The sequence below is a fragment of the Paroedura picta genome, chromosome 1, assembly GCF_049243985.1.
Source record: "Paroedura picta isolate Pp20150507F chromosome 1, Ppicta_v3.0, whole genome shotgun sequence".
In the NCBI taxonomy this organism is placed as follows: domain Eukaryota; kingdom Metazoa; phylum Chordata; class Lepidosauria; order Squamata; family Gekkonidae; genus Paroedura; species Paroedura picta.
In genome coordinates, this window is record NC_135369.1 from 27,115,021 (window position 1) to 27,139,402 (window position 24,382).

Genomic DNA, 24,382 nt, shown 5'->3' on the forward strand with positions numbered 1-24,382 from the left:
AGACGAGGAAAGCCCTACGGGGCTGCCATAAATCAGCTGTGACTTGACAGCACTTTCCATCATCACCAGGGTTAAGAGCAAGATTATTGCCTTGGGGAGAAGGGCAAGAGATGACCAAGGTGGGGCTGAGATTTGTGCGCTGTAGTGGCTATCCTGGGCTATGATAGACTTCAGATTCTGCTCTGGTTTAGTAATGAAGCACACAGGTGGAAAGTGGGAAGGACTCTCATGCAATCTAGCTCAGAGTTGACATCTTCGATGCCAATGAGGAAGAAAGCCCCACGGTGTCTCGTAGCAATGTCACAGCATGGGACTAGTGTTTGTGTTAAGGACGGAGTCTGCTCCTCCCTGGATCTTATCGCTCTATGGTGCCACCTCGTCTAGGAAATGGTAGCTAGTTAAATCATACATGTTTAAATTGATTAATCAATTCTGCTTACATCAATTTGTACGTCAATAAAAAGTAGCTGTCCTGAAGGAAAAAAGCATTCTTCCTTTTGTAATAAGTGTCATATGTCCTGCACCACTTGCACACATCACGAAGGTGCCTTACACCGAATCAGGCCAACAGGCCACCAAGGTCAGTTCTGTCTATTCAGACTGGCAGCAGCTCTTCCAGAGTCTCAGAGGTGGAGGACTTTCATATCACCTACTGCCTGGTGCTTGGCAACTGGAGATTGAAAAACTGCATGAAAAACAGAGACTTCATCTGAGTCACAGTCCCTGCCTAACTCTTTGGAGATGGTACCACTTTGCCGCCTTTTTCTTAGTGATCCCTTAATGGGGAGTGTCTTGGACAAAAGACTACAAAGAACAGGAAGCTACAGTAAGGGAATCAAGGATTTCTCTCTACCTCCACCAGTGGAAAGAAGGGGGTGGGGGACAGTTTTGTACAACTACGCTTCCTCTGAACACAAGGTTCCCTTGACCGAGAGCAATCGCTTCTTGGAAGTGGAAGGAGCTGATGCGGGGAAGGAACAAAAGATCAGCTTTCACAGCTTGCGGTTGGGGGAATATGAGCCTTTGTTTTTACATTAGGCACACACAATGTTGCAACGGGCACCCGTTTGGGAAAGGCACCCCCTACTTGGTGATGGGGAGGAAGGAGAGTGCCCCTTGGGGAGTGGTATTTGGGGGCCACATTTCAAAACTTTTTTCCCTTTTAAATCTGCCGGCTGATTAAACAAGATTTGAAATCACGTGTATCTAGTAATTTGTCAATTATATGTTGCAGCCATCTTCTGCACTCAACAACCTTGCCAAGCGCTTGATAGAGCAAATCGCCCCGGGAGTTTGCCCTTACCTCTGTCCTTTCCGTTCTGCATCTTGTCGTCCTCCTCTTCCCCTCCTTCCTCACCTTCAAGACAAAAAGCACACAGCAGTAAAAGTGAGCAGGTCAGGCAGAGGGTGAGCAAGCAGGGCTGCAATGGCAGAAGGCCATGGAGAAACTATGCTGCCTTTCTAGGCGGGCTGTGGGATGGGATTCCTTCTGCAGGACATTTCCCCCCTTACCCCCTTAGTGCCATTGGAGCCCTCAGGCTAAGCGCTTCAGCTGGCCTCTGGTAGCCAAACATCTTCCCCAGCAGGGAACCTGGAAACAAGGCTCTGGAGGTGGAGAAAGATGGGGAATTCTTGTCAAAGATCTATTTACAATCCCATCAGGTCCTTCCTGAGCCTTTGGGGTGGTTAATTTCAGAGTCCAATGCAACCAGGACTGTAAAAGGTTAAATGTCTACATTAAAGAGGCAAAACCTCACTATAAAATGTTCTGCAGGCGCCTTGGCTCTCTCGTAAGCTCCTGGCTTTTAAAGCATGCAAAGGGATGGACAGGAGGGACAACCCCCCCCCAAGGATGCTCAGGAAGCCATTAAGAGAGGAAGGACATAATGAGCAGAGGGTTAAAGGCAGGCCAGGGGAGGACAGAGGCTGTGAAAGACAGAAATAATCGGATGATAAAACAATGAGAAAAAGATGCAGCTGCGCATGGCGGAGCCTATGGGATAGGGTTGACAGGGCTGGTTGTGGAACCAGATCATGAAATCTACATCCCTGGCCCCACAGGGAGAAGATGCCTGTTTCCTCCAGAATACACTCCAGTTTCCCAGCCTGCATTTCTCCACAGACATGGAGAAGAAAGCAAACTGCCGTTTCAATATGGCACCTGAACCGACACCTCTGTTGGAGGTCTTTTCAGCGGAGGTAGAAGGCGAATGCTTGCCCCTCTGCACCGCACAGACAACATATCCTATTTTTGCTTTCTTCCACAATTTTTAATGACATCGTTTATTTATGTCATTTCTATTTCTGGTATTTCCATCCTGCCCGTCCTCTCCACGGAGGTCAGGGGACTACACCTGATTCCCCTCTGTCCTCGGGTTTTATCCATAGAACATCCTTTGCGAGGTGTGCGAAGATGCGACAGGGGCCCGGGGCCGTGGAGAGCAGGGAATTGAAGCTGGCTCTCCCCAAGTCCTCATCTGATACTCTGACCACAGCACCACGTTCGCTCTCCGTCCTTCAACCAAACACAAGACAGGCCAGGGAGAGCACTCCAGGATGGACAGCTAAAGTAAGGGCATCAAGCCAATCCCAAACAGGTAAGGAAGCACGGATTATCAGGGGGGGGCCAGGAAGGGCAAAGTCTGGTAATCCCACAGCTACCCCTGAGTTACTTGTGCAGTTCAGCACGGCTGTGAAGCTTCCCCTCCAGCTGCTTCCCTTGATTTACAGAAAGGAGAGGATTTCAAGACACTTTCCAGGGGCCCTTTGCCTGCAGAGTCTGCTTAGTATCAAAGCAGGAGCCTGCCGTTTGTTTTACCTGTCATCCGACCACATGGCTCAGCGCAACACATTAGGCTTTGGTGGCTGGCGACAGAAACAAGCCCTGCTCTCACGTGGGCAGCCGTGCTGGTCTGAAGTGGCAGTGGAGGCTTTAAGACCCACAAAGTTGCTCCAATGCTTCCTAAACTCTCACCCACTCCCACCACTGCCGATGACACACTGATGACATTTTACAGTCTGGACAGATGGGAAAGAAGCCCTGGAATTCCACCAGGCATTCAATGACTTTCATCCGACCATCATCTGACAATGGGCCAATCTATGCCTAAGAAATACATTTCCTGGACACCACTGTAAAAACACCATGGACATATAGTGGCCACAACTCAACTCAAAACATCTCATCAGCAACTTACAACCTCTACTGGGTAGTGCCAGGTCTCTTTCCCAAGTACTGGGGGGACAAGCCTTTTCTTATGATCAGGCAACTCCCAATCTCAAACAACTCCTTGCCCACAAATCATACAACATCTAATTTGAACATGGACACTGGTCCAAGAGTTTGCAATAAACCCAGTTGCCAAATTTGTTGCCACATACACTCAGACAACACAATCACTGGCCCTAACATTCACTTCATCATCTCACATACTCATCTTCTGACATTGTATATGCCGTCAAATGCCAACAATGTCCTTCAGTTCTCTACACAGGGAAAACAGGTCAAACCCAATGACAAAGGAGAAATGGACACAAATCTGACATCATGAATCACAAGGCTCAGAAACTTGTAGGAGAACATGTCAGCCTCCCAGGGCATTCAATGGGGGACCTAAAGGAGCTGTTTTATTGTAAGGGAACTTCAAGAACAGACTAGAAATGGAAATTGCAGAGCTGCAAGTTATTGCAACACTCTGAACAATGGAATCCTCGGGTCTTAACAGGGTTTCTTGTCTCGCTACATATTCTAATTTCATTCAGTCCTTACAAGTCTTTATTTTATTTGGAATAATATATTAGAATAGTAGACTGTAAAGTACCATAATTAATAGCAGAATGCAATATTTAGAATGGTAGACTGGAATGTATTTCTCTGGCCTGGGGACAGGAGAAGTAACTCTTCATAGAAAATTGCCCTACTTCAAACAAGAAGCTGTAAGGTCACATCCATGCTTGAGAGGAGACGGAGGGAGCATAATGACAGGGTCCCAGTTAATTGCTCACAGCATGCCTCAACTAAGGATACATCTGCCCATCAGTCCCCAATTTTGACATATTGATTTCCTTTACCATGTTTCTCCCCAGAATTAAACCCAAGCAGCGGCACCCATATAAATGAAGCTTGTTATTCCTGTTTGGTTCTTTAATCTGTCAAACGTCTTCGTTATGCGGCATGCTAAGTTACTGCTCATCCTCTACCTATAGGTATGGTCTGGTTTCTGTTTCATTGCATCTGAAGAAGTGAAAGTTCAGACTGGGAATAAAACAGTGCTGTTCTCAAAGGTGCCACAGGCTTCAAGCCTACTTTGTTGGGGATTTCCTGAGACTCTGCATGTCTCTAGAGGGAGAAGGGCCAAGCCCCTGCTTTGTGGGAAATCCAGAGGTTCAGGTTCCTGTCCTGCCAGAGAGGATGCCTGCAGCCCCAGAGGCAGCCAACACATCCGAGGGCTTCTCTGCCCTGACCCTGAAAGGCCCAAGCAAGAAGCAACTACCAAACCAAAACACACAAACTGCCCTTGATGATCAGTCCATCAGATTTTTGTTCTGCCTGTCTGCCTAGGCATTTCCTCTCCCCTCTGTTTTATCCTCATCTCACCCTGGGAACCAGGTTAGGTTAGAGGATTCAATTGGCTAAAGGTCACTCAGTGAGTTGCGTGGCGGAGCAGGCATTCGAATACTGGCCCAGCCACAACCTTACGATGGCTCTTGACAATATCACGGTCCACAGGTGGGGAGGTGGAATTCAAATGGCTCTCTCCCATCTCCCCCCACCATAGTTCCCTTTTCCCAACGGAGGCAGCAGTACTGGCCTGGCCAGGCTGTGGGAGGGAGAGCAGGTCTGCAGTTTGACTTGCCCCCGCCCCCAGGTACACCCATGACAAGAGCTGGTGGACTAATACAGGCTTGGGCTGCTTTCTAGGAAAGCCAAGAATAGACTCGGAATGAACAACCCAGTCTCCTGCCAGAATCCTATCCAAGGAATCTCCAGTGACCTTCAGTGAAGTGCCTTGTCGACCTTCCTGACTCTGGAGGGGCCTGTATTCTCCTGAGTGCAGGCTTCCAGCTTGGTGCAGTGGTTAGGAGTGCATACTTCTACATTTGGCGAGCTGGGTTTGATTCTGCACTCTCCCATATGCAACCAGCTGGGTGACCTTGGGCTCGATACGACACTGATAAAGCTGACTGAGCAGGGATATAAGGGATCTCTCAGCCTCACCCACCTCACAGGGTGTCTGTTATGGGAAGAGGAAAGGGAAGGAGATTGTAAGCTGCTTTGAGACTCCTTCGGGTAGAGAAAAGCAGCATATAAGAACCAACTCTTCTTCTTCTTCTTCCGAGCTCCCTGGACTACTTCCTCTTTTCTGAGATGAGGATTTCAAAGCCCGACTCTTTCTGGACACAACTCCTCCAAAGTGGCACCCCAAGCTCTTTGCTGTTGGCTGACTGTGCCGTATATTTCTTGAATACTTTCACAGCAGGAAAGAGAATAAGAGAGCCCCCTTCCTCCCACGGACCACTCTTGTGGTATTTGAAACCTATCATCAAGTCTCTTCTCAATCTTCCTTCCCCCAAAGCCAGCTGTTCTTTCCACATTTACCCAAGGAACTTTCCAGAAATGTATTTATTTATTTGCTTTATTGATTCCTTGTCTTTCTCCCCAATGGGAACCCAAAATGGTTTGCAATGTTCTCCTCTCCAGTTTTATCCTGACAACAATCCTGTGAGGTAGGTTGGGATGAGAACTGTGACTCTCCAGATGTCCATGGATTACAATTACCATGAGCCCCTGCCAGTCTACACTAGCCCATGGACATTTGAAGAACCACAGTTTGGCTACCTCTGGACTGGCCCAACTCCATTCACTGGTGCCATCGAAGCTCACTGGGTGACATTGGGCCAGCCATGTACTCTCAGCCCAACCTACCTCACAGGATTGTTGTCACCCAGTGAGCTTAAGTGGCACAAGTGGGGATTCGAACCTGGTTCTCCTAGACAGACACTACACCACTCCAGCTCTCAAGGTTTTTTGTCTGTTTCATTCTTGCATAGGAAACATACTGCAAGGTCTTGAGCTCATTGATCTTCCCAGTAGCATAGAGCTGAACACGGGGGGGGGGGGGGGTGAGGCCTCCTAGACATTATTGCCCCCACAAAACAATCTCCTGCCTCCCTGCGGATGAACCCTTTCTGCAGAAGAGTGCAAAATATCCCCCAGGGCAGGAGTTCATGGGAATTGTAGTCCATGAACATCTGGAGGGCCACAGGTTGACTACTCCTGCCCTGGGGGACAGCTGTACAGGAGGAAGAGATCATGCATGCCTGTTTTAACCAAACTGATACCAGCTCATTCCAAACTGATTGGGGACAAAAGGCGAGTCTAGCTGCAGATTTGCATGCACACATTTGTGGGGGTGGAATATGTGCTTGTGTGCCTCCTGAACACTGACGTTATCTGTATCTGCACCATGTTGCTTTCAGGAGGAATTCCCAGTTCTACTTCTGGAAATCCTTTCCAAGAAAATGCAAGAGTATGGACCTGGGACCTCCTCCCTGCAAATTCCACCAATGACCTATGAATGTTTTGTTCCCTACCAACAGCACGTCCTTTGGGTAAATGCCTCCCACGGAACCACAACCGTAGAGAACCCTCTCCAAGTCCTCCTCAGAGGAATCTGATGGTTTCCTCATTTCGGCTCAAGTGTGACGTTTGCTGCGTACCTGAATGAAGCTCCTTCACCAAAGATGACATTGTGTTGGTAATGGAATCGGCTGCTACCAGCAAATCGTTACGAAGGTTTCGTCGGGTTCCTATGAAAGAGAAAGGGAAACGTGTTGGAGCAAGCTGAAAGTCCAACTTTTGAGGATCACCTGAGCAAGTGATCGTTATGCCGGACCTGCCCTGGCCCACGATGACACTGAGGCGGAGAGCTGCCTGGGGAACGGGCCGTTCCCCGTAGACAGCTGCCTCTTTGAAAGCATGGCCAGCAAAGTGCTTCACAGAAGCTCTGCCTGTTAAGCAACTAGGTAGCCAGAAAGGTACATGATCTCTATTTTGCCATAGGTAATCAGACACCTGCTATGGCAATATTAAAGCCATTCATCTACCAGTTGTATAAAAAAGGGTTGGGAAAAGGCAGTGAAGACTCACTCTAGGATTCAGGAATTGGTCTCCCCCACAATACAAGTTACATTTTTTATTATGTGCAGTTTGAATCCCTTAGGAGCTCCTCTTCTCCATGGCTCAGATCCTTCCCCCACCCTCCTAATTTGTGTTCTTTACGACATCCAGGAATGTTAGGTCCCCTTTAAGTAAGGTGGGATGAGAATTGCTGCAAGTCCAGGGAGCTCTTGGCTTACCTACCTGCCACCCAACAATAGCTGCAGGGGGGGGGAGCAGAGAAACTTAACTAGGTGTAACTAATACCTAACCACCCCCTCCCCCGCTTTCATTTCATTTCAAAACACACAAAGACCCTCCCTGGCCCCATCTGGGGCTGCTGCCATGTAGGACAAACATTTATTCTGGTTAAGTCATCCATTCTCCCACACTCCTGCACATACCCTCTTCAGACAGACAGGCAGCTCTCCAACAGGTTTTTCCAGGACTCCACCTGCTCACATATCTAGCTTTCCAGATCCCCTTAGGACAGGCAGGCAGGCAGGCAATAATCCCCCAGGAAAGGTGCAAATGTTGCATGCAAGCCAGAATGCTGAACCACCTGGAAACCCCCTGGCTTCCCTGCCTCATTAATTTCTGAACATTCAAAGAGCCCTGCAAAATAATCCAAAAGTTAGAGCACTCAGTTCCTCCACCCACACTCGTGCTCATTGGACAGGCCAGAGAGTGTAGATTTCTGACTGATTTCTGGCTGCCCACACACTGCCTGCTTGCTCGTGGGTGCCAGGGTAGCCCAGTGCAGGGACGCAGGAGCACTTTCCGCTCCTCCAAGCAGGAAGGGGGTCGGTCCAAGATGGAAGACCGACCCTTTGCTGCCCAAGCTTATCAAAGGTAACAATGGGTAGAAATGAGAGCACCAAAGTGGCACACTGGTAAAAGTTTGGGACTGCATGTCTGCCTGACCCAGGATCAAATCCCCACTCTGCCATGGAAGCTTGTTGGGTGACTCTCAGCCGAAAACCTATCGCACAGGTTGTGAGGATAGAACAGAGAAAGGGAAAATGTTGTAAGTCACTTGTTGGGGAAAAAAGTGGGCTATAAATGAAATAAATAAATCATTCCAATAAAGTACAGATCTGGAAGAATTGTGTGTATGTTTGTGCGCATGCACCGAACATTCTGGCCCGCTCCGCAAAATAATGAGACTTCAGGGTGAAATCAGTCATGACCTGGGTGAGGTTATTGGGATTTTCCAGAGTTTCTTAAAAGGCTAAAAGCGGCCATAAAGTGGGCAAGCATGGCCTGGGGCTATAGCACTGAAGGAGGTTGGATGGGTTATTTTTATTTCTTTACGGTTATTAAATAGTTATTCCCAGTTTTTGTTCAAGACAGCTATCGCGTAAAAAAACAGTAAAAGCTCCCCAATGATACCATAACATTTCTAAAACCAATGTGAAAATAACATGTGAAAAAAGCAATCCTCCTAAGGAGTATTCAGTCCAAACAGAGAGCTCTGCCTTATGTAGCTTCTAGAAAGACAGCAAACGTGGAGGTTTCTTGGAATCCAATATTGGAGCCACTAGCTACAGACCTTGCTCACACAGCCTGAATGAGTGAGTGAGTCTACATGGGGAGAGATGGTCCTCCCCTTCACTCCTTTTTGAAATCACTCCTGTGCATCAGGTCTTTGAGTATCATAAAAATGGACTGTTCAAGTGCTTTTGGTTACAGTTCATGTGGGACAACCTTCTTTTTGTTCCTACAAGGTGGCCTCTGAACCGGCAGCCTGAATCAGTCTGTTCTCAGATGACGTCGCTTGTCATGTTGTCCACAACTGATTTGACACCCGTGAGGGAGGGGTTAAATTCACATTTCTCATGATTTTCCCCATCCCTCCATTCCTTTCCTTTCCTTTCCTTTCCTTTCCTTTCCTTTCCTTTCCTTTCCTTTCCTTTCCTTTCCTTTCCTTTCCTACATTTACATCCAAAGAGACCACATAACAAAAACACTGATTTCCCCTATTCTACCTTTCCCCCACCCTTTTCAACAACAGAATGTTCACAAACATTACAGCAAACAAGTTATAAGTGGTAGAGGGCTGATAAGGGAAGATACTCTCAAGAAACAGTCGGAACTTCAATCATTTCATATGATAATTTACTTGCCTTGTGCAAATGCTTCCTGAACATCTCCGCCGACACCAGCGAGTGAATCTTGGGGTACGTGAGTTGGGGTGGAGCCCGCAGATGTCGACCTGACTGGCATGGGCATTGACCGGCTGGCCCCATGGGTAGGGGAGGTGTGTGGAGAACTTGCTGCCTGGGCCTAGAAGGAGACACACAGCCTGGTTCAGTTGACACTTCCCCTTGACAGACACCTCTTCCAAACAAGCAAAGCGGCAACCCTTAGCACCCACCCCATAGATGCTCTAATTCGATTGATAGATCCTTAGGCAAGATTGTCTCTAACAAGAAATTTGTTCCCTTAAGTACCAGCTGTAGGAACAGCAGGAACAGCTGTAGGAACCGGAGAGATCTGCGGCTCTTCTGGGCCCTGACTCTCCATCCCACATTCCAGGAAAACCGGCAAGACCGTAGATCAGTAGAGCTCAGGGTGGGCAGGTGGCTCCCACCTTGAAATGCTAGAGCAGGGGTAGTCAACCTGTGGTACTTCAGATGTCCATGGACTACAATTCCCATGAGCCCCTGCCAGCAAATGCTGACAGGGGCTCATGGGAATTGTAGTCCATGGACATCTGAAGGACCACAGGTTGACTACCCCTGTGCTAGAGGGATTGGAGGACAGGTAAGATGCAAGTGTCCTTGAGCTGTGGGACTCAATTAAAGAGCCAATGTTTCCAGAGCTGGAAGAAGAGGGCCAATCCTCTCTAACAACCTACGACCCTCACTCACTTTCCACACTCTCATCCCAGCTCCTGGGCTGCACAGAGGAAAGCAAGCTGGCCACAGAGAATGGGGAGTAAAACCACCACTATGGCAGCCACTTGGGAAAAGAGCAAGCTGGTCACAGAGGAGTGATGATTTCATTCCCACTTTTCCACAATCAATTTGCTCTCCTTGGGTTTTCCTGGCAATCTCACTCTCTTTGTCTTCAGGCTGCTGTGCCTCATGCTGAGGAGAGAGTGGGAAGCCCTTCCCCTCATGTCAGGTACACCAGGACTGGCTGAATTTTCAACAGTGGCAAGAAGAGAAAGCTCCTTCATGCTCTGAGGCAGTGGTCCCCAACCTTTTTATCACCGGGGACCACTCAACACCAGGGACCACTCACCGGGGACCACTCAATGCCTTTTACTGAGGCCCGAGGGGGGGGTAGTTTACTCCTCTACTCTCAACCACTGCCCTAGCGCTCTCTGATCGCTATGGTAATGTTTAAACATCCCTTCAAAATAAGATACAGACACGCCACAACAATGAAGTGTGTTGTAAAGGGCTGGGGGGGATGAAGTAAAGGGCCGGGGGGGGGGAGAAGGCGTCCTTCGGGGCCAACCTCCAATTAGTCGGAGGACCATATGTGGTCCGCGGCCCACAGGTTGGGGATCGCTACTCTGAGGTACTAAACATATTGACATATTTGACTAATTATAAGTGCAAATCTGGCTCTGCATGAACCAAGGAGCGAGTATCACTGGTTAGACCCCCAGGATGTGAGGGTGCATAAAACTATGAAAGCGGCTTTGAGGTCCGGAAGGCACTTAACATGGACAATCAAGTCCAGATTTGCACATGAGGACATACCAGCTTCTAAACCCATCCTCAGATTCTGTGAGGTTGAGATTCAGTTTTGAATAAGTAAGGATTCCAGGTTATCCCATCAGGTAGCTGAAAATCTCTAGGTTACTTCATGTCACCATTTTGAATGAGAGAATCATTGAGATGTCCCTCTCCCAATTTATTTATTTATTTATTTTTGCTTTTTAGTTAAATTTATTGATCTTTAACCTTTCTCATTGGGACTCAGGGAAGATTATCCAGAATAAAGTTATGTGTGCACTGGATTTGTGGCATAGGAATTTCCGTAATTTACCAGGAATGAGGGTCAAGCTGAAGAAGTCACGGTATTACGGAATTCAGTACAAAGTCACTGTCTAGCTGAAATGGCTGCAAGAATCAGTGCTCTGCCAACAAGAGGGGACTCATCACCTCTTTTAAGGCAACATGAGCTGTTTCTTAGCTCACATCTGCACCAGCAAATTTCTCACTGGCACAAAATCTGGCACTGTTTCCCTTCCACACTGCAATGCAGTTATCATGTCTCCCCAGAATAAAATATCCCTGAGTGACCCACACTGCTCAATGGTGGCGGAGTTTAATGCTGCAGAAATTAGCCTGCTTCCAGATACAAAATGGGTGTGCATTTTAGGGGAACACAGGCATTTAGACTGTTTCCTCTGGGACACCACAACTATCACCCAACAAAACATTTTCATTGCTAAACCTTTCAGTGTGCAAGGAGTTGTCCTAGCAGAAATGTGTACTGTCTCCCAAAGGCATAACATGTGTACAACTGGCATTAAATAACGCTTAAGTGGAATTTCACATTCTCCAGGGATCTCATCACACCTGAACAGATTCTAGGGAAGGAAATCTTCAGCAGGATTAGAGAAAGAGTGCAAAGACACATGGGAGAAAGAAAGGCTGGGACGTGGACTAAGTTTGCATAAGCAACAAATATTTAAGGCCTGAAAATATAGAAGAAGAAGAAGAAGAAGAAGAGTTGATTCTTATATGCCGCTTTTCCCTACCCAAAGGAGGCTCAAAGCGGCTTACAGTCGCCTTCCCATTCCTCTCCCCACAACAGACACCCTGTGGGGTGGGTGAGGCTGAGAGAGCCCTGATATCGGTCAGAACAGTATTATCAGTGCCGTGGCGAGCCCAAGGTCACCCAGCTGGTTGCATGTGGGGGAGCGCAGAATCGAACCTGGCATGCCAGATTAGAAGTCTGTACTCCTAACCACTACACCAAACTGGCTCCCAGTTTAGAAGGGCTTTGGCTGCACTGGTCTCAAAATGCAGGGATATTTTTCTCAGAAATAATTGGTACTTGACAACACGGTGCCTACCAGGGTACAGAAACCGAACAAGATGGTGGGGGAGACGGGCACAGGCCGCAGAGTGCAGACTGCAAGAGATCAATTATACATGTCAGCTCAAGTGGTGGAGCTTATGAAACGGCCTGCAAGTTCCTCGGTTCAGCCTTCAGCATCTCCCCTTGAAGGATCTCAGGTAGCAGGGCTGGGCAAGGCTTCTTTTCTGCCTCAGATACTAGAGGAGAGCTGCTGCCAGCAAAAACAGGGTAACCCGACCAACAGCCTGGCTCTCCATGAAACACCTTTACATATTCTGCACATCAGCAGCGCCATCAGTGGATGTAAACCCTAACAGAAGCCATATGCGCTCTAACAGTGCCTAACGCAGCAAGACGTCTGCGGCGCCCAGCAAAGGTGGGTGTGCACGGAAGCTAAACAAGAACCCTGAAAGAACAAGCTGATGTTTGCATACGTATATGCCCACAGCCCGACCACCCGCCAGGTAGCTTTCAAAGGGAATGCTGATAAAGCACCTGGAGGTGAAAGGGGAGAAGAAAGGGGACCAAGCTGCGTGGGGCTGTGCACGTCTGGCCCCAACCACTTCCACTGCCCATCAAGTGGAAATCTTACCACCACTGAGTCAGGCAGCACTAAGACAACAGGAGAGCTCCCCTTTGCATCCCAGCACTGCCCTTACTTGGCTGCAGGAGGACACTTTAGCTTATTTGTGTCTCTGTTTCCTACGTGCCTGTGGCTGTCTGGGGCAGAACACTCATGACTAATACCATAATTACCCCATTAAAAATTTACAGCCCCTGCACATCCTCCCTTATTCAGTTTGTGCCATTTTGTCTGGCCTTTATCCTTCTCTTTCTTTCTTTCTTTTTTTTTTTGAGGAGCAGGCCGCTCCCCCCCCCCCCACCCCGGCTGCTATGGAAACCATGCCGTCACTGGAGCAGAAGGAATCTGGCAATACCCATGGAGGTGAAATGAAGTCAGCTTCTACACAGCTTAACACAGCTTCACTTTAGGGATGGCGAGGGCTGTACCAAGAGCGCTGGGCCTGAGGGGTGCAGAGGGAGCTTAGCCATCTGCACGGCAGATTCTCCACTTGGCATGGCGGGTTGCCTTGTAGTAAAATAAACAGGCCTCCTCTGAAGGAACCTTTCCAGAGTAGACCCAGACAACCCACGAGCCACACTCTCTCTTCTATATAACCCTAGACACCCGCTTACGTCCCCAGAACAGCTTAGTCTCTCAGAGCCCCTCACCTGACAGGTGATTGGGCAGAGCACATTTTCTGTTTGCTCTGGCTCTTCAGGAAGAGCTTCTTGAGGGTCAACAACACTCTCTTCTCTTTGCTCACTTGTAGGATGTAAGACAGGGGTAGTCAAACTGCGGCCCTCCAGATGTCCATGGACTACAATTCCCATGAGCCCCTGCCATGCTGGCAGGGGCTCATGGGAATTGTAGTCCATGGACATCTGGAGGGCCGCAGTTTGACTACCCCTGATGTAGGGGAAGGCTTTTTTCAGGGGTCTTTCGGCTTTGTGACATAACTGTGTTTTCACAGAATCACAGATTTGGAAGGAGCCATACAGGCCGTCTAGTCCAACCCCCTACTCAATGCAGGATCAGCCTAAAGCATCCAGGATAAGTATCTGTTCAGCCGCTGCTTGAAGACTGCAGTGGGAGTACGACATATTGTGATTTTGATGTGATGCCTCTGTTGATAAAGCCCAGGGCTGCATTCAACTTCTTTACCGCCACTTTATACTGTCTGCTCATATTGACCTTACAGTCCACAAGTACCCCAAGATCTCATTCACTGCTACCCAGAAGTATATTTCCCATCCAGTATGCATGCTTCTCATTTTTGTGACCCAGATGTAGAACTGCACTTTTTCTTATTTAATTGCATCTTGGTTTCATTTGCCCACTTTTCTACCATGTTCAGTTCTCATTGAACTCTATCCCTATCTTCAGGGGTGTTCGCTACTTCTTCCAATTTGGTGTCATTTGCAAATTTAATTAGTCCCGCCACCCCCTTATCCAGATGATTGATAAAAATGTTGAAAAGTACTGGATCCAGAACTGAGCCCTGTGGCACCCCACTGCTCACCTCCCCTCAATCCGAAGAAACATCATTTGGGTGAGGTTTTCCAACCAGTCTTCGAGTTTACCTAACAGAACATCATGGGGAACCCTGTCAAAAGCCGGACAGAAATCCAGGTAAACAACATCAACTGAGTTTCCACAACTTAGTAAGCCTGTTGCTTGGTCAAAGAAGGAAACCAAGTTGGGCTGGCAAGTCCTGTAGGAGACAAATTAGTGCTCACTTCCCGGATCACCAAGTTCTCCTAAAGATGTTTGCAGATCACGCCCTTTAATATTTGCTCCATTATCTGCCTGCAACAGAGGTCAGACTCACTGGCCATTAGTTTCCTGGGTCACTTCTCCCTTTTTTGAACATTCAATCTCCTCTAGTCTTCTGACACATCTCCAGTCTTCCAAGAGCCAGGTGGGATGATGGACACAAGTTCTGCAAGCTCTCCAGAAAGTTGTTTGAGCACTGGTGGGAGCACACCATCAAGCCCAGGGGATCTGAACTCATCCAGTGCAGCCAGGTGCCTCTCGACAATTTCTCTGTCCATGTCAATCAACCACCCAGCTCAACCACCTTGCCTACTACCATCCCTAGATGTGTCCATATTCTTCCGTGAAAAAACACAGGTACTGAGCCGTTCTGTTTTCTCTCTGTCAGAGTTTCTCCATCTTCACCCAACAGTGGGCCTATTGCCTCATTTACTTTACGCATGCTCCTCATATATCTGAAGAAGTTGTTTGTATTATAGTGGGCTTCCTTTGCCAGTGTCAGATCGCTCCCAGCTTTGACTTCTCTGATGGCTGACCTACAGTGCTTATAACCTGCAGATATTCTTAAAATCCTTCCCTCCATTTCTTGAACATTTCCTTTTTCTTTCTTAGCTCCTCCTGAGGTTTTCTGTTAATCCAAATAGGCGTATTAGTTCCCCTACCATGTTTCCATCTTACTGGAATAGTCATGGTCTGAGCATGCAATAAAGCTTGTTTAAGGAAAGCTCACCACTCATTTGTTCCTTTCTCTTCCAGGACTGTTGTCCATGGAATGACTCTCATCATGTCTCTGAGTTTATTGAAGTCTAATATGCATGTCTAGTATTTCTTGTCAGTTAAGCCCTCTCTCACATACAGACAGTGGTTCATCTCCATCATCTTCAGCTCCCAAATAGTTCCTATTCCCCCTGACAGGCAGGTTCAAAGAGAATGCCACTTGTACCCTCCTTTGTTTCAACTACCTCCCCAAGATCTTCATAGTTACCCTTAATATGTTAAATTGTGTTCATGACCATGTTGTTTGTTCCCACAAGGACCATCACAAATGGGTAATGATCCATAGGTTTGATCAGCTTCAGCATCCGGTCTGTAGTGTCTTTAATCTTTGCCCCTGGAAAGCAACACATCTCTCAGACTACAATGTCAGGCCTACCCATATGACATTCCATACCCCTCAGCAGAGACTCACCAATGATCAACATTTTCCTTTTCCTTCCACTGCCATTTCCTCCAATCCCCATGCCTTTCTTCATTCCATCTTTCATTTTGCTTTTGTTTCTCTTCCCCCCTTGTTGCTGCTTCCACCTCCCCCACAAGGGCCTGGAATTTATTCCTAAGGTCCAGTGGCTCTGAGTGCCATCCTATTCAATGCTCTTGGGCTCATGTTGCAGCATTAAGGGGAGACTCAATAGGGAAGTCAAATCTTTCCTTTGGACAGGTCTCTTTATCCTTATGCGGGTTCGCACAACTCCTATCAATTAGATTATCTTCTTCCTTGATTTCATGCAGGGTTTTGATCCTTTCCTCCAGGCTCCTAAGTTTCTCTTCAAAAAGCCCTATCAGTTTACACTTATGACAAGTGTAGCCCATCTTCAGGGAGGAAAACAAACAGTCCTTGAAGATGACTGGAAATGGGCCTTGAATACCCATTATTGCCTTCCAAATAGAGCCCTTCACTCTAGATAGGATAAAGATGTCAGCCTGATCCCCAGGCAAAGAACTACAGGCCAAGAGCCCTTCGGTCACACCTCTAACAAAGAGGTGCCTTTGAGCTCACAAGGTCACAGCCCAGCACAGTGCAGGGCTTGCAATCTCTTTGCTACACTCAACCCCCAGCACACCCTTCTTCTATCAGTCACAAACAAAAGCACTCAACAGAAATTACTCTCTAGCAAATACCCACTCACCCACAATTACTGTCCTCACACACAGCCAGTAGCCTCAGTTAGAAGAGGCAAAAAAGAAAGCAAAGCCCCTCACCATGCCAGCAGTTCTTCACATACTCCTCTCCAGCTGACTCAGCCCTGCCTCTGATAAGGAGAAGCCTTTGAGCTCACAGGGTCACAGCCTTTGGACTAGAATCTATAGAGGCATTTATCTTGCATTTCAATCCAGGATTTGTGTTTGTATGGAAAAGCAACATATAAATTATCAACAAACTGAATGTTAACCTTTGCCCTTGCCATGCAATTCCACAACTGCCCCTTTCTTTGCTGCCTTCCTGCTAGCTGGGTGCAGATCCAAGAGACACTCCCTTTCTCCAGCTGCAAACCAGACAAGACGTCTTTTGCTCATCACTGAGTTGATGACTGAATCCACTTCCATCCCAAGTTGTTCAAGACGATTACCATAATCTGATGAAAGAAATATGCCCTTCCAAGTATTCCACAGTGCTTTGCATGGAGGAAAATCATTGGGTCAAGTCTGGTCAATGTTCATCATATCCCAGGTTGGCTGGTTGACTAACCCTTGAGGGTTTAAGTGGTCATCACTGTAAGTCAGCAGCTTAGTCTCCTGTAGTCTGTTGTGTCAGATTCACATTTACCGTTTCATGACCTGAAGCCAGGGGTCCTGGCCATCCAGTAACAGACAAATGGTTTGTCATCTCACAATAAGAATTGTACAGGCCATTCCTGAATTCATTTCAATTACTGCAGTGTACTGTGCTCACAAGAAGAAGCAGGCAATGTGCAGCAGGGGCTTCTTTCTGGAACACTCCAGAAATGCCGGAAGATCCAAGCCATGTGGAATTGCGCTTGTTTCCATAAACAGTGATGTTGTCACAGGAAAGAACTACATCAAGGACTCTTCTGGTATGAAGTGTTAAGAAGAGCCCTGCCGGATCAAACTAGTGGTTCATCTATATTAAGCATCCGGTCTCACACTGTGGCCAATCACTTTCTCTGGAGGGACAACAGCAGGGCATAGAGGCCAAGGTCTCCCATGATACTGCCTCCTGGCTCTGGTATTTAGAGGCTTACTGCCTCTGAATGTGGACATGTAACAGAAAAGCTCCACCTGACTGTGTGGTTTTGTATTACAAAGGTAGGGAATTCTCACACTTTAAGCCCTCCAGTTATGACAAATGTCTTAGCCTTTCTCCTGTAGCTTTATTCCTGAAATGGCAATGCAGAATCATTAAGGGTAATGAGCACCAAGAGAAAACAGGTACAACTATTAACCAAAGTTTGTGTACAGTTCATATGACTGAGCATCAAGCAATTTATAATAATGTAGCCAAATAGGCACAGCGGTTATGCAGACACTTTGGGCAGTCCCCGTAAATACTAATATCTAAGTTCTCAATCCCAACTGGGGAGAGTACAAACAACAGGCGGAAAATAGTTTGGCAGGCTGCACCACAGTCACATACAGGACCTGGTATTTTGCCCCATTTAAATGACAGGTCTGTACAACTGCCCAAACCTGTTTATATTCACTTAGCTGTCCTCCATACAATATGTGGCAATTCAAATCCTGCAAGCCTCTTGTTGGCGTTTAACAGACAATGGATATCGGGTGGGACTGATTTCATCCATCTTTGCAACCATTCATTCCCTAGATTGAAATTCTGTGACTGCCAGATTTGTGCAGATCTTATTGCTGGACGTCGGGACCCGAGTCTGGACAGGCCTGCGTCAGTCACGTCTTTCTGGATGAGCAGCTCTTTTTTTATTGATCTTTCTATATTCACGAAAAAGAGCATCTTGCTTTCAGAAATGCAGGGGAGCAACTGGGACACAACGTAGGTAGCCAATAGGTTGAAGTGGGTTTAATACATCCACTGATGGTTCTTGTTGTACTGAGTTGGCCATCAAGTTTGTGAAGGTGGGGTCTGCTGAGCAATATTGAAGCACTGTATTTCAGAGCACTATCTGCTATATGTTTTGTAGTCTGCAAACTTTTAGATAGATCACCTTCCCAAATATATATTTTTTTAATTCCACCCTTCTCTCATGCTGGATTCTGGCATTCAAATCCTTTACAGGAGACAGATCCTCACCCACGGAGAATTGTGCACACTCCAAGGTAATACATACAATATGTTAACTGAAGTTAATTCCACTGAACATATGGAAAAACAATGTTTGGGCAATCCAAGAACAAGATTCTGATACACCCTTTAAAAAAGCTTCCTATACACACCCACTGCTTCCTTTTCCAACTTGCTTCCCCCCCCCGACAATACTGGAGAAACTAAATTCTTTGGTAAGGAAGAAATGCAATATCTCTCACAAAAGCAGCAATTTCATTAATTTTATCCCAGCCTTTCTCCAAGGAGCTCAGAGTAACATAGACTTTCTCCTCTCCTTGTGAGGAAGAGCTGAGTCTTTTGTACCCTGCTTTTTACTATCCAAAGGAGTCTCAAAGCGGCTTACAAACACCATTCCCTTCATCTTCCCACAAGAGACACCTTGTGAGGTAGGTGGGGCTGAAAGAGCTCTAAGAGAACTGTGAAAGGCCCAAAGTCACCCAGCTGACTGCATGCAGAGGAGTGGGGAATCAAACCCAATTATCCAGATTAGAGGTTGCAGCTCTTTAAGCATTACACCAAGGTGATGCTGTGAGTGTGTGACCTACCAGTGAGTTTCATGGTAGAGTGGGGATTTGAACCTGGGTCCCCCAGATCCTAGCCCAATGCTCTGTGCCACACTGGCATGCTTTCCCATTAAAATGTGAGTAGCATTGCAGATTCTGAAATGAAACAGTACCAGCCATTGCACCAGCTCTCCCTACCGGTCCTAGCATTACCTGGGGGAAAAGATCAAGCAAAACAACAAGGGCCCTCTTGGGGCTTCTTTGGCAAGAAGCAGGAACACAATGGAGAGAAGTTGTCTCATGGCTTTTAAGTCTCTTTTCTTCCAACAGGCCCAGTAAGCCACAATTCTCATGGCTTCTCTCTAATGGCAATTCACTGCTATTCAAAGTCTTCAAATGACAGGCACTGTTTGGACACATTTAAGTTCTCTAATGTTACTAGCAGGAGAAGATGACCTTCACTCACACATGTTAGCATGTGGCCAGGTGTAGCTATGTTATTAACTACCTGCATGGTAAAATCTTACACACGCAAACAACCAACACATACTGATACTGTGTTTGCCTCAGATCCTCTGTAAGCCTGAGCTACATTCAGAACTGTGAGAGATACCTGGCAGTAACTCTGCAGTCAGGCACAGAGCCACAGAACAGAGCCAATTACCCAAAAATGCATGTGATAAATCCTAAGACACTGAAAGATAAAAACCTGGGAAACAAGAGCAAGACTCCAGGCAACCTATTTCAGATGCACTGGTCAGCCAACCTCAAGCCCAAGGAAGTCAGATAAGGTTAGATAAAGAGGCAGACAGATAGAAATCCAAGCAAGTGGAGGGTTTTATCCTAACTTTGTACCCCAACTATTACATGAAAGATGGAGGTAAAGGATAAAGGTATCCTTTGTGCAAGTACCGGGTCATGTCTGACCCTTGGGGTGACGCCCTCTAGCGTTTTCATGGCAGACTCAATACGGGGTGGTTTGCCAGTGCCTTCCCCAGTCATTACCGTTTACCCCCCAGCAAGCTGGGTACTCATTTTACCGACCTCGGAAGGATGGAAGGCTGAGTCAACCTTGAGCCGGCTGCTGGGATTGAACTCCCAGCCTCATGGTCAGAGCTTTCAGACTGCATGTCTGCTGCCTTACCACTCTGCGCCACAAGAGGCTCCTTGAAAGATGGAGACTTGGATGTAAAACCAGCCTGCCAAGGCCAGGCCAAGCTCTAGTTCCAGGAACTAATCAAGATCAACAGACATGGTGTCAACACTAAGGACCAAACTTCCATGCCATCAAGTCGCTTCCAACTTATGGCAATCCTATGAATTAATGACCTCCAAAGTGTTCTATTAGGATCAGGCTTGGTAAGGTCTAACAAACCAAGGGCTGCCTTTACTGAGTCTATCCACCTCCTGCTGCGTCTTCTTTTCCTACTGCCTTTAACGCTTACTTCTGCAATTGTCTTTTGTACTGAGTCTTGAAGACGAAACTACATCTTATGTTACAATGGCATGTATTTATTATGCCTTCATTCCATTTATATAGCTCGCCATTCTTCCAGCATGGACCCAGGAGGTTTCCCATTCAGGTGCTGACTAGACTCTGTTTCAGCTGGTCTGCTGTCATGATGAGCCTTCCATTCACACTTTGGGATATCCATGTCCTTTGGCTGTTCCTCCATTCTGAGCAGTCATGTGGTTCCTCCCATTCCCTCACAGTTCCCCTATATTAAGCAGCACAAGGAATCAGATTTAGTTCCAAGGTCGCATGAATACAGAAAAAGTAGTGCTTCTGGAGGAGTAAAGAACCACAGGCACACTTGGCTAAAAGCAGCAGTTCTCAATAGGGTACTGCTAGTAGGATTTGGAGTCTGGTGGAAAGGTGGATATCACTGCGTTTGCAGCATGGTGGCAGCAATGTGAGGGAGAAGCTGCAAAGGAAGCTAAACGTGGGTCATTTTACTTGAGTGGGTGGGCAACTTGGCTGCTTTAAAAAAAGTTTTACAGTCTCAAAGCCAATGTGTGACTTCAGCTTCTGACTGGAGGCCAAATAAACTCTATCCCTCCACCGTCTCTTGGAAGTTGAAAAAGAAATTCCATTACTACAGAGCACTTCCCATAACACCAGAGAAAAGGCTGGAGAGCTACAGGCCAGACGGAGAGCGCTTGTGCTAACAGGAACGAAGGATGGCAAGGAGGGGGGGGGGTGCTCCTGTGCTTCCCATTCCATTTGCCATTTTAGTGGGATTCAGGTTTGGTTCCAGGGCATTTTGGCTCCCCAAAATACAAATGGCACCAATTAACATGGGGCAGTTTTCTTGCTCCTGTTCATTTCAGTGGGGCATATCGGAGGAGAACTTCTTGGTGGCTTCTGCCCACATTTGTTACATACTCTGCTGCTCTTAATGGCTATCTGCTTCATTTTGTTGCTCAGTAGTGTTAGGGATGCCAGCCTCCAGGTGGGACCTGGGGATTCCCTAGAATTACAGCTCATCTCCAGACTACCGAGATCAGTTCCCCTGGAGAACATGGATGCCTTGAAGGATGGACTCTGTGGCCTTGTACCCTACTGAGGCCCTGTCCTCCCCAGGCTCCATCCCCAAATCAAAGATATGTAGGTGTTGTTCACAACCTGATCCCCATCCTATGATTGCAGCTGGAACCTTTGTGGTCCTTAAAAATAATTAGATAGGAAAACACAAACTGATAGATGAATGATAACTCTTATTAAAAGTATTCAGTCACTGATGAAGACAATTTGTATTGTTGAAAACGAGGTGTAATACTCCAGGGCTCGTTTTGGCTCTGGGACACCTTTTAATTAAACACTGAAGAACTTTTAGCCATTTTCAGCTTGTCTTCCTTGCTTCTGTCCCTGGTATATTGGCTGACGGGTCTTTCTTGGGCTGTTTCTTCAATTTGGATCTGGTAATCCTACTTTCCCGTCCCCGGCTGGTGGCTGGGGGGGGGGATCATGCAGTCCTGAGCAGTGTGGTTTTCTAGAGGGAGGGCATTTCAAGACTGAAATCTCCATCTTTACTTACTTTGGACAGAGGTCACAGTGGGGTATATCCAACCATCCATGTATCCCCCCCCCCCTAGATTCAACCCCAGTCATCCTTCCTGTTTTGTTCCCGGGGTCAGCAAACTCTCAGGAATAGCACAGGAGGCAAAGTAGGTGTCTGCCGGGGGTGGGGGAATTGCTGCCTGCTTTTCCACAAACAGAAATGCAGTTTAGTTGGAGGAACTGCATGGTTGGATGCACCCCAATGTGAACTAAAGGTAATTAAAGAAAAACAAAAACAGAAAGACAACCTTCCTTTGTTCTATAGCACAGATAATAAAACCAGCTGTAAACCCCAACTCAACAAACCAGTTAGAGCACTGACTCAGCAGGGGCCTCACTCACAGGCTCGGGAAGGCCATTCCATGGGGAAGGAAAGCACTGTGGAAAAAGCTGAAAGCTGGCATGATGGCACCATTCAACAGGCCTCTGTCCACAAAGTGCCTCTTCCACAAAGGAACATACTGGGAGAGAATGACCCACTGATTTCAGAACACCTTCTCTTCCAAATGGTGCTTCCCATCCCAGTGATCTGGGGTTTGGGGGGCTTGAGAGCCCCTCCCAGACTGCCTCATACTTAAGAGTGGGGATGGGCATGAATCGAGGCATGAACCAAGTCTCCCCATGGAAATGCGCCAATTCATGCCCCCCAAACGTTTTCTGGATGTGTGTCCAGTTTGGTTTAGGGGTTCGGCTGGCAACAATTTCAAAGTTGAAAGCAGACAGGTGCACCCGTCCTGCTATCAGGCTAAAATGGCTGCAAGCCAATAAACCAATATAATGTTCCATATAAATTTATGCAATGTTCCATGTAAACCACCCATAGAATGTATAGAATGCTTGGTATAAAAATCCAAATAAATAAACAAACACAAAAAAATTATTGATTAATTTTGCTCTTTCCTGCTTAGAAGCTGGGGGTGGGGTTAAATAGACCACTAAAATGGCTGGCAGCCATTTCAGGATGACAGCAGACCAGTGTGTCTGTCAGCTGTTACCCTTAAATGTCTGGCAGCCCTTTAAGCCCTCCGTTTCACTTCCTCCCCCTTCATCATGGCTAATAGCTGTTGGGAGACCCACCTGTTTTTTAAGAATTTGTCTCATTCAATTTTTTAAAAACCCCAAGCTAGTGGCCAACAGTACATTCTGTGACAGTATTCAATGATGTTCTTCCATCATTGTTCCATCAACTTCATTCAGGTTCTAACATTATTTACTCAGAACAAAAATGACCCTGAATGGAAGATTACTCCCCTCCACATGTTACATGTAAACACATGAAAATGACTACTAGATGTAGCTGTAACTTAGATATAAATGTAAGATGACTTTTTTGGGGTGGGGTTGTGACATACCTGGACACAACAACTTAATCTTGCATTCGAGTAAATGCAGTATCTGCGTATTAAAATTCAAGTGTTGCTTTAAAAAAAACCCTGTAAGTTATAGCAGTGGTCCCCAACCCCCAGTCCGGAGACCGGTACCGGTCCGTGGATCAGTCGGTACCGGGCCGTGGCTCCTCCTCATCCTCCTCCCCAGCTGCTGCCTCAGGTCTGCCCTGCCACTTTGCCGGCAGTTCACCTTTGGTGCTCTCCAGCTGCCACCGTGGCTGGGGCTCCCACTCGGCGTGGCACTGCACAGCTGCTGCTGGCAGCACCCCCCAGTGGGCGGAGGGAAGTCAGGGGCACCGGCAGGAAAGCAAGTGGAGCAAGGGTTCAGGTGGCAGTGGCAACGTCCCTTGGCAAAAGACTACCCCCCCCAGGCCTCAGTAAAATTGTCAAGCATTGACTGGTCCCTGGTGATAAAAAGGTTGGGGATCACTGAGTTATAGTATTATGGGGCAGGGAACAACAAAAAGCTGAAAGTCTATATCTGGCAATCAAGGTCAAATGAAGAATTAGAAGCCACTGATAAAGATGAAAGTAGGGAGACTTGGAATTATGTTAGGTGAGGAGCAAGTAAATGGCAGCAAGAAAACTTTTAAAGAATCACTAGATACAGTCCTCGACCAAAAGCTATGCAAAAGGAGAGCCAGGGTATCTAGAAGAAAATGTCAATATAGAAGGAAAAAGAAAAGCACTGGAGAGAAAGGGTTGGAGAGCTTCAGGCCAGAAGCCAAATCCCATCACAACCAACTCCTTTCAAAATAAAAAACTGAAGCTTTACAAAACTGAAGGTTTTGATTTCAAAGAAAGAGCTCACATGGGACTGGGGGCCATGGAGGCCTCTTGTATACATGCAG

At 47.1% G+C, this 24,382-nt stretch overlaps 1 protein-coding gene across 8 annotated transcripts in view; it reads right to left on the minus strand.

Annotated features, from left to right (window-relative positions):
• Window positions 1-24,382, minus strand: part of DTNB (dystrobrevin beta) — a 167,743-nt gene that overhangs the window by 7,893 nt on the left and 135,468 nt on the right. For all 8 annotated transcript variants that reach the window (XM_077330649.1, XM_077330631.1, XM_077330664.1 and 5 more), the window contains 3 exons: window positions 9,286-9,445; window positions 6,721-6,810; window positions 1,304-1,357 (listed from right to left, as the gene is read on the minus strand). In XM_077330649.1, the coding sequence (XP_077186764.1) occupies window positions 1,304-1,357; window positions 6,721-6,810; window positions 9,286-9,445 (304 nt within the window). The remainder of the gene's footprint in view (window positions 1-1,303; window positions 1,358-6,720; window positions 6,811-9,285; window positions 9,446-24,382) is intronic.